Raw genomic sequence first — 11,886 nt, forward strand, 5'->3', positions numbered from 1 at the left:
AAATGCAACGTTTAGGTGTCACACAGAGACTGGGAACAGGCCAGACACACATAAACACACACACACAGCTGACACATCTGAACGGGACAAGGTAAGACATAAGGTGATATGGATGAAGATGAGGCAGACAGACAGACAGGCAACTCACGTAGTGTTTGGACGGATTGCGCCTCTTCTCCACGTCCACGACTTTCACGTCCAGCACAGTCCGAAACTGCATCTTGACCCTGCAAAGGCTATGCATTAAAAGCGACAGGCAGGCAGGCAGGCAGCTGCTGCGGCTCCAGATAAGCTATCTTGTATCACGGGAGGGAGATCACAACATTCATCGCTGTGTCATTTAACCATTCAGCGGTCCATTAAGAGATCAGCGCGCTCGCGGCCAATTTGGCAGCTCTGACTTCCCCTCCGTTGACGCAACCACCATCAATCTGATTAGAAACTTATCGATGAGCCCGTGCTGATCGCTCTCACACACACACACACACAGCAAAATATCCAAGCGATGTTCACGTTGCCTTCAGCCACACAGGCTGGCCGGTGGCGGGCGGCGCGGCGCGCTGATGAAGGCGGTCACCTTAAAATAGAAAAAACAAAAGTGAAGAGTTCCTTTGTGTGTGCCGTGATGCCTACACAGGGGCATCTGCATACCTGGAGGTAACAGGGGGGGCTGGATGATTGCAAGGGAGCCGGCAAATCCAGCGCCAAACGCCTCCTGTGTTACAGCAGGCGCAGTGAATTTAGGGAACAGAGTGGGATGGGCTTCACGCGCGTCCTCAGGGCTACTTGGAATAAAGCACAAGCACTGGAGCACAAAAAATATATTTGTCTGTGGCTTCCGAGACAAGAAACGTGCTGTTGTGCGACATGAATATGAAGCAGTGTTTGCAGAGAGGCAGTGTAACAATCATATATGCGCCTTACGCATAACTTTTCCTCCCAGCTCAGGAAAACGTGCCATAATGTTACATAAATCTGGCACAACGTGTAGCCTACCAAACTGTGTGCTACCAGCTGAAATGTGCTCAATCTGCAGCCTGATAATGAGGCTCTGATCAGTTGGTTCACACTCTCCAGGATCTGAGTCATGAGCAGCTTTCTGGCCGGAGACACGAGCAACTGGAAATATGGATACAGATGTTGCACAGGCGACCAATCAGCGGCAGCCTGCTCTACATGAGAGAGCCAATTAACGACCAAACACTGCCCCCCTGTGCACGCAGATACACGAACCTGCAAGACTGTAAAGAAGCCCCATTTAAAGGCTTCTCTTCTCTTCTCTTTTATTTAGTTCATTAAATGAAAAGATGCATAGAGTAGGACCAAGACCAGATTATCTTTCAGTTCAATTATGGAAACCTACTTTATTTTAATGGCTTTCCTCTAACCATGAGCCCAAGGCTACAGCCGTCCAACTGGGCAACTGCCCCAAGACTCAGGGGGCCCTGAAAGCTCCAGCCTTACTGTGTTGCAACTGCTTTATTGTGGTGTAATTGAATATGCATAAGGGAATATGCAAGGCTGGATTACTAACTAGACAAAGTGGGCAACTACCCCAGGGCCCCACATCCTCAGGGGCCCCAAAGAACCCAGAGTTTATTGTGAGGGAATTCATTTGTGGTTATTAATTAAATGGGTTAATGTAATGTATAATGGAAAAGGCTTTCAGGGAAATAAAACATTTGGAATTAAAGGGACGCTGCACAGATTTTGCACAAGGTTTAGTTTAGTCATCATGATGAGCGTCGCATGTAGAAACAGCATTATATTACTCTGTAGCTCCGCAGGGAGCTCTCTAAAGTCTGAGAAAATCCCATAGATTTTAATAAAAGCTAGATACCAGATGCCAAGATGGCAGCTTTCATTCCAGTGGAGCTGCTTGCCTGGCGCATACACCATAAGTTTTCTTGCTTCTGGGTTTACTTCCATGATATGCAGCCCAGTGAGTATGCCCAGTAGTGTTTCTCCTGCTGGCCCTGCTCGTGAGTTCCCGCTCACCTCATAGACTTAACATCATGATGATATAATGGATTTTTAATTCGCTTTTCTCAGCTCGAGGAAACTTTTACAAATATAAAATCTCCTTGGCTCAAAAATTCAGAATAAAAAGATCCAATATTGACGTTGTTTGTAGTTCGAGTCCTGTCAACAGTTTTACAACGGTGGCCTATGAGGAAAATGCTTTTCGGTAGCAGCGTATTTTTCACTGCAATACCACAAGTGACCACTGGGAAAAATATGCTGCACGGCTAAGCTGGTGCCAATGCCATTTTTGCCGATGGGTGAAAATGAACAAACTAATTTTTTGTTCGACTCTTTATAGTGTCTGTATGTTTCTGGTTAGCCTGTCGAACACCCCACAGTTCACGGATCCTCAGCTTTTCCCACTCACTGTTACAGTAGGGTAGTGCTCATACTGTCTGCTGGGGTGAGTGAACGAGAAACAATCGAGTGCCCCAGGGTTGATGATTTCTGTAGCCGACATGGAAGTTAGCATCGCGCTGGTTCCCTTATCAAAGGCTGATGGGATTTTTCCCATTGGATTTTGGATTATTGCGGAAAATAAGCTCCGTGGCAAACATATGATTCTTGCATGTTTTGTTCAGCAAGATAATATTCACAAATGAAAACCACTTTATGATTATAATATAATAATAATTATAATAATTATAATAAAATACAATAACCAGAAGTAAAAAGCTAACATTAGCCTATAAGCCAACTACACTATTGTTGCATGACCTCATGTCACCACCTTAATAAGACTGTATAGCCATGTTCAGCCCAGCGCAGTGTGGCAGTCTCATTTTGCTACTTGTTAAGACACATAGAAGCTTTAAAGCTCACAAGTGAGGGATTTACTGACGTATTTTATGTCGTAGAACAAAACATGAAAGTCTCTTAAGCTTGTGTTAACCACTGACCTTATTTTAGGCATCTATCCAAAAATCCCATTGACTTTGAGACAAGGGAACCGTGAGTGGTAAAATGTTGACTCATTTATGGGTTTTAGGACTCATTCCTGGGGCACTCTATTGAATCAGACTCAATGTGAGACTTCTGCCAGTCAAGGGCAATGGTGCATTCATGTGCTCTTTAGATGGTTGTTCTTTCAACTTCAGTGTGTGTTAATGAGCTTAAAATTGTAATGCGGAAACAACACAGACGCTGCAAAGATGTGTTGTATGTTATTGCACAGAAGACTTAAAGAAACAGATCAGGTTAAGAAACTTGTTTTTCTGATTGTTCCTATATCACAAAAATGCAGCACATTTGCAGAGGTAACTGGGATGTCTGCCACTTGGCCCTCAAAGAATGACTGATCACTCATCATCTTATTGAGCCTACATAGCCTACCTACATACAAGTGTGTTGCTTAATCAATGCATTAAAATGAATATCATATTTTTATTAATGTGAACTTACACATAAACTGGATGGGCAGCACCGGCTGTAGAAAGTGCGTGTACTATAACAGTGTGTCATGCAGAAACTGACACCATATTTGCAAAAGGTATCATAACTAGAAAGGCTCGACACGTTTACATGTATCAACTTGAGGGAATCAATACTGTGAAAAGAGTCAGTCTGCCCATCACTGTGAGAGACTACACATTTTCAGCTGAAAGTCTGCATTATGAACCCGAGCATGGAGTTTGAAAGAGTTGGGCATGTATGAGTCAGGGGATTACATTACAGGTTACATTTTAGAAAATATAGGATCCAACTCTTGAAGCTTGACCTATACTGAACAAATAATGGAGATGAATGATGTGGCACACTTGGCATGATACATCGTATTTGTGTCATTATAACCACATGAGGATATGACATATTGGTGTGTGTTGTACACTGGCTCCAACTCAGATGCCTGAATCACCTCAGCTGACCCCTTTCAATGTGAAGGAGCAGCAGTTCTACTCCGAGCTCCCTCCGGATGTCTAAGCTCCTTAGCCTCCAGTCATAACTAAATCAATAACTAAACCATAACTAATCCAGCCATACACGAGCCTTATCTTTGTTGCATGGTTTGCCATTTATTTCTTATTTATTTAAACATTTTTCAAACATATATACAACAGTGAAGACCACAGTGGTCCTCAAAGCTTCCCTGATGTCCATTTTCTTTGGCATGACTTCATTTTAGTTAAGGCATACATTTATAATAAACTTAAAATTTAACCTTAGAACACAAACTATTCTTGGTAAGTGCCACACTTGACTATAGTCATGATGAAAAAAAGGGATACAATTGGCATGATTTACTTCAAAATATCCAACGTTCACATTTTGGAGCAATAAGCCGTATTACACATAGTATATACACTAACACTGGGCTTCTGACCCCACTGTGCTCCGGTTAAAACACAGTGTAGTGATTATCGCTGGTGCTGACGATGTCACTGTTGCACTCCAGTGATTTGAGGACCAGCTCCAGTGCCACTTTGCTCACGTTGAGGCTGTAGCGCTGCCTGACTGCAGACAGGATGTGCAGGATGTGGCAACCCTTCTCCGCATCTACAGGCACACAGGAAGAAGCAACTGTCAGCACACAGGCGTGTATGTGACCGTTGAGACCACGGTTATATGAAGACTTTGGAGTATCATGTAAAAAGAGGAACTCATATAGTTTAGCTCTTCTTATTTGGCATTTCTACTGGATTTCTCTTTACAAACAACAAGCAGTAACACAAAAAGGCATCCGCTCCCCTAAATGAAGGGCTGATTAGCGAGTGACAGTCAGTAGGTGTGACTGCTGTACTCATCTAATATTTGACAAGCAGGTGAAAAAAGCTTTAATTCTTGACGTCTTCCACAAGGGAGATTGTCACTGAGTCAAATTAAAACTACAGTAGGTCAACATTAATCAGTTTGATTCTTAATTGAGAGCCAAAAAGTTAAGTGCACTTACACTTCTCTCTCTTCGAGTCCTCCCTGATAATGTCTTTGACGGCTATGAGCAGATCTTTATCGTGCGCAGTCACCTGGTGAGGGACGACAGCATCAAACAGACACACGTCCATAATGAATCCTCGCTACTGAAGTGGGAGGAACTGATTTGAGACTTGTCTGCTTTTTCTTACATGATAGATTTCATCCTGGGATTTGACCTTGCGGTACACGACACCCTCATCTTGTAAAATTTGCAGGGCCTCCTTCAGAAGCTGGCGAAGCTGCTGGCATGCAGACGGACCCGCCACGGGCTCCTTGACAGCAACAGAGAAACATGATAATGCAAGACCACTGAAATGAAGTTATAAACATATCGAAACACCTTACAGTCAATATATGAATAATCATTTCTCAGTGTAATTACATCTTTTCTAGTTCTGCGGGAATAAGGAAATCCAAAATGTCAAATGAAAGAATACAAATAAGCCGCTACGCTAAGAATCAAATCATGGCTGCTCTTCTTTAGTCATTCTCACTTAAGAAGGACACATCAAATACAGCCAGACGTTTCAATTCGTTTCATCCCACTACCACACTTCTTCAAAAAGAAACAGTTCCCATATCATTATTATTATTCCGGCGTGTACCTGGTCGGCTGCAGCTGTTTGAGGCTGGCTGGAGATCAGAGGCTGCAGGAGGTCCTGAACATCATAGGGTCTGAACTTGGCCACCGACTTCTGCTTAAAGAACTCCTTGATGATATTCGTTGCCTTGGAGAGGGAACTGATGGCTGACTCACTGAACAACAGACAGAGAATATGGCCTTAATACAACTTATACTAATGCTTTTATGTTTAGAATTGATCATCACTGAGTCAGGTTCAGCTGTGATAGCTTGTTTCTATCATTTTACAATTGTTTTATTGTTTATTTGTTGTTGTCTTTTGGCCTATGATACTTTACAGCAATGTTAAGTGTAAATAGCTTTAAAAAAATAGACATTTTTTTGCTTTAACTTATCATTATGAAGTAAATGTTGATTGCACAAAAGAATGGTTATAGAGTAAAACACCAGGGTGTTTAGATTGGTCCCCTGTAAGCTTCACTTTTGCAATTCTGTCTGCAAATGAGTACGATCTCCCTGGAAAATGAAGGCTCGATTTATGGCACAAAGGAAGTGTGTCAACCATTGTGCGACCAAAATAGGAAGAGGATAGCGCTTTTGTTTTCCCCTGTAGCTATCCCCTGTTACCAAAGAGTATTTGCAGTCACTATCCCCAACAAGGCAAATGGCTGCTGGTGGAATAACAGAACTAACTGTTTAAAACAAAATGCAGTGTGTCCCGTGTTGTTGGAAGATGCTGGGCTCTGAGGAAAACAGAAAGCAAACTGGTTGTCTTTGCAACAGTGGCATAAATCAACAACTGATTCAACCAAAAAATTGTAGTCGTGATAACTGATTTTTTTTGCTGGAAAGGAGAAGAATTTTGTTTTGTTTTGCTCAAAGCAGTCAGTAGCAAAGGACAGATCTGTTCTGCCACCATGGTAGCTGTGGTAGCGGCTGCTAACAGCCCTTAACTTTCCACCGTTTTCCCCCAATTGCAGAACAATGTTGCATTTGTAAGTCTTCTGATAACAAATGTTGTCGTCTTCATGCACATGCTTGTATTGTTTCATCCTTCCTATGTGTCTGTAAGTGTGTGACCTTTGCATTCCCCTTCCGTAAACATCTGTCGTTACTTGACGTCATCAAGAGATTTACATTCACTATATTCTCGCCTTCAAAGACAGTCCATCGACTGTCTGACAGATACAGCCGATGACCTAACATGTTATATACTAGATTGCAACAGGTATGCTCCTCTGATGTAATCAAGAGAACGTATTAAATCAGGAAAGCCCAAGAAAGCTACGATTGATTTCTCATCATCTTGTCATCACAAACTCTGAGCTCTGAGCTCTGAGCCATGAGGTTGCCATGACACTCTCGTTGCCAGTTTTGTGGGCATTCCTCTGTTGCTGTCTTTCCTGGATGTAGCTAGGTAGCTAAGACGGCATCCGGTGTGCAGTCAGAGCATCAACTGACATGTGTAAATTATGTGATGCGACATGACACAGCATGTAACTTTTTTTTTTTTTTACAAGAATATTATAGCATTTACATTTATGCTGTTTTCTCTAAACTGTACTGAGATTTCCGTGACATGCATTTTACATACAATTTGCTCTTACCACTTATTGTACTTGGCTTTTTTCATGTAAAACGTCTGGTCCTATCTTATCAACATTCACCAGTCCTGTAGCTGTACACAGTGTATGAGAGCTGTATGTAGACATGAACATACATACATCTTCATAGACTTTCACTGTTTCTGTGAACAACGCAGATGGGCATTGATAGATAAAACCTGCCAAGAATTCTATTTTCATTGGTTTCTAGTGACTGTTTCAGTGGCCCAGCGTTGCCAGATGTACAATAATTATCAAATTTGTACGATCATTGTGCCCTTCGTACAATGTGGGAGCCAGAATATGTATTTAACATTTGTTTTTTATGATTTGTCTAGGCTGCACTGCTAATTGTAATTGGCACAGGGTTGTGGTTTCACATTATTTTACCTGTTCATTCTCTGGCATGGCAGCTCTTAGACAAAGAGGCTGAGTTTTTGACTCCGATATTTTCTGTTGACCGTAATCACATCACATAATATTTCGTTTCATCTGGTTTTGCTTTAGTTATCTCAGTTGTTTGTTTAATAAACCATCTTAAAACGCATCTATGGACTTCCATATGGATTTCTTTGAACGAGTCACAGTTGAGAGCCTGCTCAGCCTCTTTGCGCCTTTTTTCATTGATAGTAGTCGTGCCATGACGTCTGTGTTTACATTTCTCTTCTCACGTAACCTCTTTCAAATCACACTTGGTGTGGGAAAAAAAATGTTTATGCTTGGCTGAGATGGAAAAGATGATTTACTGATAAAAACAAAATGTGACAAAGGGCAATGGAAACAGCAAATAAATCATGAACTACATGAAGCATGTGCATTTATAGTCAAGTGAAGCTTACACTATGGAGAATAAAAATCGCCGCAGATGAAGATATCAGATATGTATGGAGTCCAAAGGTGACTATAACCGTCCTCACATTAATAGATGAAACAAACATAAATGCCTTATTTCCATCGTGTTTTCCACCATGTGTACTTTGACTGTTGCTCTTTTAATTATGTTACATTCATGTCCCCTTCCTCTGCAATTATTTAATGGCACCCAACTGGAGCATTACTGCCACCAATTGTTTATCTTGTTAAACCAACTACTAATTTTCTCATAACTGATGGATAGAAACGCGTTTATCAGCATTTTCTTTTGCTACCTTTCTGGAAATTCGGTTAAAACTATAATGAACTGCATGAAACCTGACTGTAGTGTGGTTATCTACTGTGATTGTAATTCAGTGGATGGATGTTTGTACCCTGTTGCAGTAGGTTGCAGCTGGAATGGTTTGTCATAGCACTGTCGGTAGAGCTGAGGAACCTCCATCATCCACGCTATCTGGACCGCCATCACTGGGTCGTTCACTTTATCTGGGAACACACATGGACACAGATACACACATGATGAATGGGCAGAGGATATAGATGACACGTGTACTCTCAAATAAACACTGCAGTGTGTGTGATTGTGTATGTGTGTGAGAATCAGAGAGACACAAGTAGGCCGCTATAAAACAGGACTGCAGTGCTACGATAAAGAATGTCCTTGCTAGGCTAGAGTGCGTGGAGAGGGACTGTGTGAGCTGATGCATGTTTGAGGACGTGTAGCTTCTAATAAACATTTGTTGTTTTATTCCAGTGAACGAAGAGTTTTGATATTTGCTAAACACATACAATAGGTAGAGGCCATGATTTCTCTCTGTTGTCTCGACGTCTTCACCGGTCCTCTGACTCGGAGCAGTTCCCCGATCTCTAGACGGCAGCGGCTCTGCTGGGCCTCTCTCAGCTTCTTCAGTTCAGCAGCTGGGTTGAAGCCTCCCTGAGCCCCATCACCGTGTCTTCCCTCTGCTGATGATGACAAATTGATATAGAATAACACACAATGATTTGTGGAAATACATTATTCTAGCAGCTTCACTGGAGACCAGATGAACAACTGAATGTCCCACCTCCTCCATCATTCCATCCCACAATTACAGGAGGGTTTGTCCGCAAAGGCGCAAAGCGATCCAAGGCCTGTACAGTAAAATCAGCAGCTAGAAAGTGAAGGTTTGCCCAGTTGAAGTGGGCTACAGAGGATTCATAGGCAAGTCAACTACCAGGCTGCTATTGAATGTAATTGTGGTTGTTTAGAAGGAAACTTGAAAGGGTTCCTTACAGACAAAACCTATACAGTAATACAAATACATCCGATGATCTGGTCTGTTATTTACATTACAATTTCAGCTAGGAGGATGACACAAGGCTCATATAAGTTATTTGGTCAGAATGGTCAACACAGAGACAGAAGTTGCTGGTATCAGTTTATTAATCATTTTCTTTTGGGAGTCAGGGTGTAGTGATTCGCTAAGTGCTTCCTCTGGTGACTAATACAGAGCAAAACTTACAACCATGATAACACATAGATTCATTCAAATGCAAACTCACATGTAGAAGGATCCCCCTCCTCTTTCAACAGGTCATTTTTCCAGCATAGGCAGTTTATTACACCAGTGCCATCATCCACTGTGGACAGAAGGACAGATATGTCATACAATACATATTGTACTGTATTTGCTCATGATTTTATTACTGAAATATCAACACACAGCAAAATTACCTCCATAACAGAAGAAGTCGTCTCTTTCTCTCTTGTAAACCACCGTGCCAAGTACATCTACTTTATAGATTGGATGTGAGTTGTAGAAGTAAATACCTGAGAGACATGGGATACAGAACAAAATAATAATCTCTAGGGAAGCATGATATTGAATTTTTGGCCGATATCTTATATGCTGATATGCAACAACTAATTTGACCTATATCGCTCGATATATCCACTTTTTACCCTACGTTATTTTAGTGATCATCAGGTCTCTTCTGTAGTGACATTAACATCATATTTTGCATGTAAACTCTCATCCTGATGGCCCACCAGCAGATGGAGACACAAAATACAATACTTTCCAATGTATGTAATATTCATTCATTGTGCAAAAAAAAAGAAAAAGCATCTCGGATGATACCAATGACATGCTGATATTATCGTCGTGCATCCCTAGCTATCTCAAAACATAAGTTATTATTATATTACCAGTCACTGAGTCAAAAAAACTGAGTCACTTATTAACCATATAAAGATCTTCAAATGCTAAGTTAAACCTAATCCATCGAACAGGGTGTCTACAGGTATCAGACAATGAAACTGAATATTTTTTTAAGATCCTTTCAAGTTTTTTTTTTTGTTTTTTTTTTTTTTTCACAAAGTTAAGACTGATTTTTTGGGGGAAAACATCCTTTTCTTATTCAAGCACCGCAGTTAGGTATAAAGGTAAGTAGTATATAAGTGGTCCCACGCAGAGGTAGGTTTTATGTAGGAATATGGCTATTAGAGTGAGTTGGGTTCATCTACATTTGAGGAGCAGGTGCGTGCAAGTGTAAAGTATGTTCAGTGGTAGGTTTAAAGATTTGTAACGTGAAATACAGCCTGTAACTCAAAAGAGCTTGATTTATTTTTACAAAAATAAATTAAAGATAGACAAATGGAATTAGATACACTGTTTGAGGCAATTAAGACCTCAAAAATTCAAATTTAAGACAATTTTATGACTTTTGAGGCGAGATATTTTTAAAGTTGGATTAAAGACATTTTATGACTTTTTAACAGGCTGTTTACAGACGTCAAACACTTAAATCTTTAGCTTTTTAAGACCTTTTCAAGATAATTTTCAAACAAATTTAAGTCAGATTCTTGAACAAACTGTTGACTTTACGCACTGCAGGTGAGTGAAAGGTAAGAAATAGGCCTATATATGTGATCCCGTGCATAGGTGGGTTTAATCTAGGAATATGCTTGTTAGAGTGAGTTAGGTTAAGTAAGGTTAAAGTGTTAGGATTAAAGATTTGCAACATCAAAAATGTGGACTTTCACGTGGGAGAGCTTAACTCATTTTGAGAAAAAGAAATTGAAAGATGGAGAAATTAAAAAAGATCGCATGTTTGTGACAATTAATTGTCACACGTTCACATTTAAGACTGTTTAATGACTTCCAAGGCATTATATTTATTACAATGTAAGATACTTTAAGACTTTTTAAGGATCTGCAGACACCCTGCCCTGTCAAAGTCGTGATAAGTCACATAATGATGCCATTGATGTAAAAAAAGTAAATGAAGCCGATTCAAATAGAGAGATCAAGGATACAGTGAGTAAATTAAACAACTTTTATTGTGTTTTTGTTTGTGTCTGTGTGTTGTACAGGTGTTATTACCTGGCACCTGTGTGGACTCTGTCATCTGCAGGATGTCTCTGACATACAGCCTGGCGAAGGCAGAGAAGATCGGGTCCAGTCCCCACAACATGGACGGAGGTTCATCCGCTGGATCCATCGCAGCTGCCTGCATTTCATCATGAGGGCAAACGCGAATTAACGGTCCCTTTTTTAGTGAAGCGACGAGGAAAGTTAGCTAGCTAACCACAGTGGAGTCTTCTGACAGGAAAAGAGGAAGCTAAACAGTGGTCACGTGACACAATTTTAACTAAATATATTTATAAATATATATACAGTTGTTCGGTAATATGTAATATATTCGGTTAATGAATTAATTTTAATTTCTAAACATTAAAATATAATGTTTTTCAAAATAAGTTGTACTAGTATTTTACCGTCTTGCGCGTTCCTCTGCCGCAATGGTGTCTGGGACATGTAGTTTCATGGACACAAAGAAACCGGACCGTTTAGTATTTCTTGGGGCGATGGTGGCGGTTTGTCGTAGTAACACGACAATTAACAAGTA

The 11,886-nt window shown here is 40.7% G+C and overlaps 2 protein-coding genes across 7 annotated transcripts in view; both read right to left on the reverse strand.

Moving 5' to 3' along the window:
• sh3pxd2aa (SH3 and PX domains 2Aa) overlaps positions 1–720 on the reverse strand; it is a 140,720-nt gene extending 140,000 nt beyond the window's left edge. For all 6 annotated transcript variants that reach the window (XM_033623480.2, XM_033623478.2, XM_033623477.2 and 3 more), the window contains exon 1: positions 149–720. In XM_033623480.2, the coding sequence (XP_033479371.2) occupies positions 149–244 (96 nt within the window). In that variant the 5' untranslated portion in view covers positions 245–720. The remainder of the gene's footprint in view (positions 1–148) is intronic.
• Positions 721–4,018: 3,298 nt separating this feature from the next.
• Positions 4,019–11,608, reverse strand: stn1 (STN1 subunit of CST complex). Its single transcript, XM_033623467.2, has 9 exons — positions 11,361–11,608; positions 9,710–9,805; positions 9,538–9,615; positions 8,785–8,958; positions 8,370–8,481; positions 5,541–5,691; positions 5,085–5,207; positions 4,913–4,985; positions 4,019–4,518 (listed from the first exon to the last, which is right to left on the reverse strand). Exons 1-9 carry the CDS (start codon positions 11,491–11,493, stop codon positions 4,361–4,363), a joined length of 1,098 nt encoding a protein of 365 aa, XP_033479358.2. The 5' UTR covers positions 11,494–11,608; the 3' UTR covers positions 4,019–4,360.
• Positions 11,609–11,886: the final 278 nt, after the last annotated feature.

This window comes from Epinephelus lanceolatus, chromosome 3 (genome assembly GCF_041903045.1).
Source record: "Epinephelus lanceolatus isolate andai-2023 chromosome 3, ASM4190304v1, whole genome shotgun sequence".
Classification (NCBI taxonomy): Eukaryota; Metazoa; Chordata; class Actinopteri; order Perciformes; family Serranidae; genus Epinephelus; species Epinephelus lanceolatus.

Excerpts from the sequence above, each read along its gene's own strand:
- stn1 (XM_033623467.2), bottom strand. The coding sequence starts at position 11,493 with ATGCAGGCAGCTGCGATGGATCCAGCGGATGAACCTCCGTCCATGTTG. Across the intron at positions 8,482-8,784 it reads AATCATGGCCTCTACCTATT|ATAAAGTGAACGACCCAGTG; the intron begins GTATGTGTTTAG and ends GTGTGTTCCCAG. Across the intron at positions 5,692-8,369 it reads CTGCAACCTACTGCAACAGG|TGAGTCAGCCATCAGTTCCC; the intron begins GTACAAACATCC and ends TCTGTTGTTCAG.